Consider the following 894-nt stretch of genomic DNA (forward strand, 5'->3'; position numbering starts at 1 on the left):
AGGTTTTACAAAGTAAAAGTTCCTCCCCTTTTATCGGCGATCATTAAAATAAAACAGATAATCGACAAAATGCCAAATATTGACCCCAATAATCGACCCCGAAATCTTCCGCTCAGATTTTACGTGTCTGCTCGTCTTCTGTGTTAAATCCGATTTTGGTTTCTCGTCCTCAGTCTGCACTGGATCAACGACCTGCCCGGAGCGCTCAGACAGGTGAGAACACCTGGATGATTTTAAATGCTCTTTTTCTTGGAGGTGGCGCCGTTTTCACCGCCGGAGGTGTTCATGTTTAACGTCAGCTGTGAAATGATGCTTTGACCGAACTCACCTCCGCGGTTTTCGGTGCCCCCCCTCCTCAGATCCAGCGGGTGCTGAAGCCGGACGGGGTCTTCATCGGGGCCATGGTGGGCGGGGAGACGCTGTACGAGCTGCGCTGCTCGCTGCAGCTCGCCGAGACGGAGAGGGAGGGAGGCTTCTCCCCCCACGTGTCCCCCTACACCGCCGTCACCGACCTGGGAAACCTGCTGGGCCAGGCCGGCTTCAACATGCTCACCGTGGTGAGACACAAACGTCCCGTCAGTCCCCGGAGATCCTCCTGCCGGATTATGATTTCAAAATAAAGAAAGACAGAGAGACACGTTCATGAAGGAGCGAAATCCAAACAGGAAAGAAAAGAAATGATAAAAACAGTGCAAAATTAAATGTTGTATAAAATAACACTAAATGAATTTAGTGCAGAAGTGAAGCTGATTTTTAACCTGAATTACAGACAAAAAGGAGATTTATTCTATGAAATAAATATGATGAAGAGATTAAAACAAAGTTGTTGGCAAAGGAAATGTATTAATATAATAATAAATGTAATTTTTCAGTTTTATCTTTAAAGCCCGATAT

At 46.0% G+C, this 894-nt stretch overlaps 1 protein-coding gene across 1 annotated transcript; it reads left to right on the forward strand.

Moving 5' to 3' along the window:
- Positions 1–159: 159 nt before the first annotated feature.
- Positions 160–886, forward strand: LOC121940440 (arginine-hydroxylase NDUFAF5, mitochondrial-like; the record flags this gene model as incomplete). The annotated part of the gene is made up of 2 exons (XM_042483215.1): positions 160–213; positions 360–886. Coding segments are annotated over 2 exons (315 nt in total), but the record flags the coding sequence as incomplete, so codon positions are not given.
- Positions 887–894: the final 8 nt, after the last annotated feature.

This window comes from Plectropomus leopardus, unplaced genomic scaffold (assembly GCF_008729295.1).
Source record: "Plectropomus leopardus isolate mb unplaced genomic scaffold, YSFRI_Pleo_2.0 unplaced_scaffold86907, whole genome shotgun sequence".
Taxonomy (NCBI): domain Eukaryota; kingdom Metazoa; phylum Chordata; class Actinopteri; order Perciformes; family Serranidae; genus Plectropomus; species Plectropomus leopardus.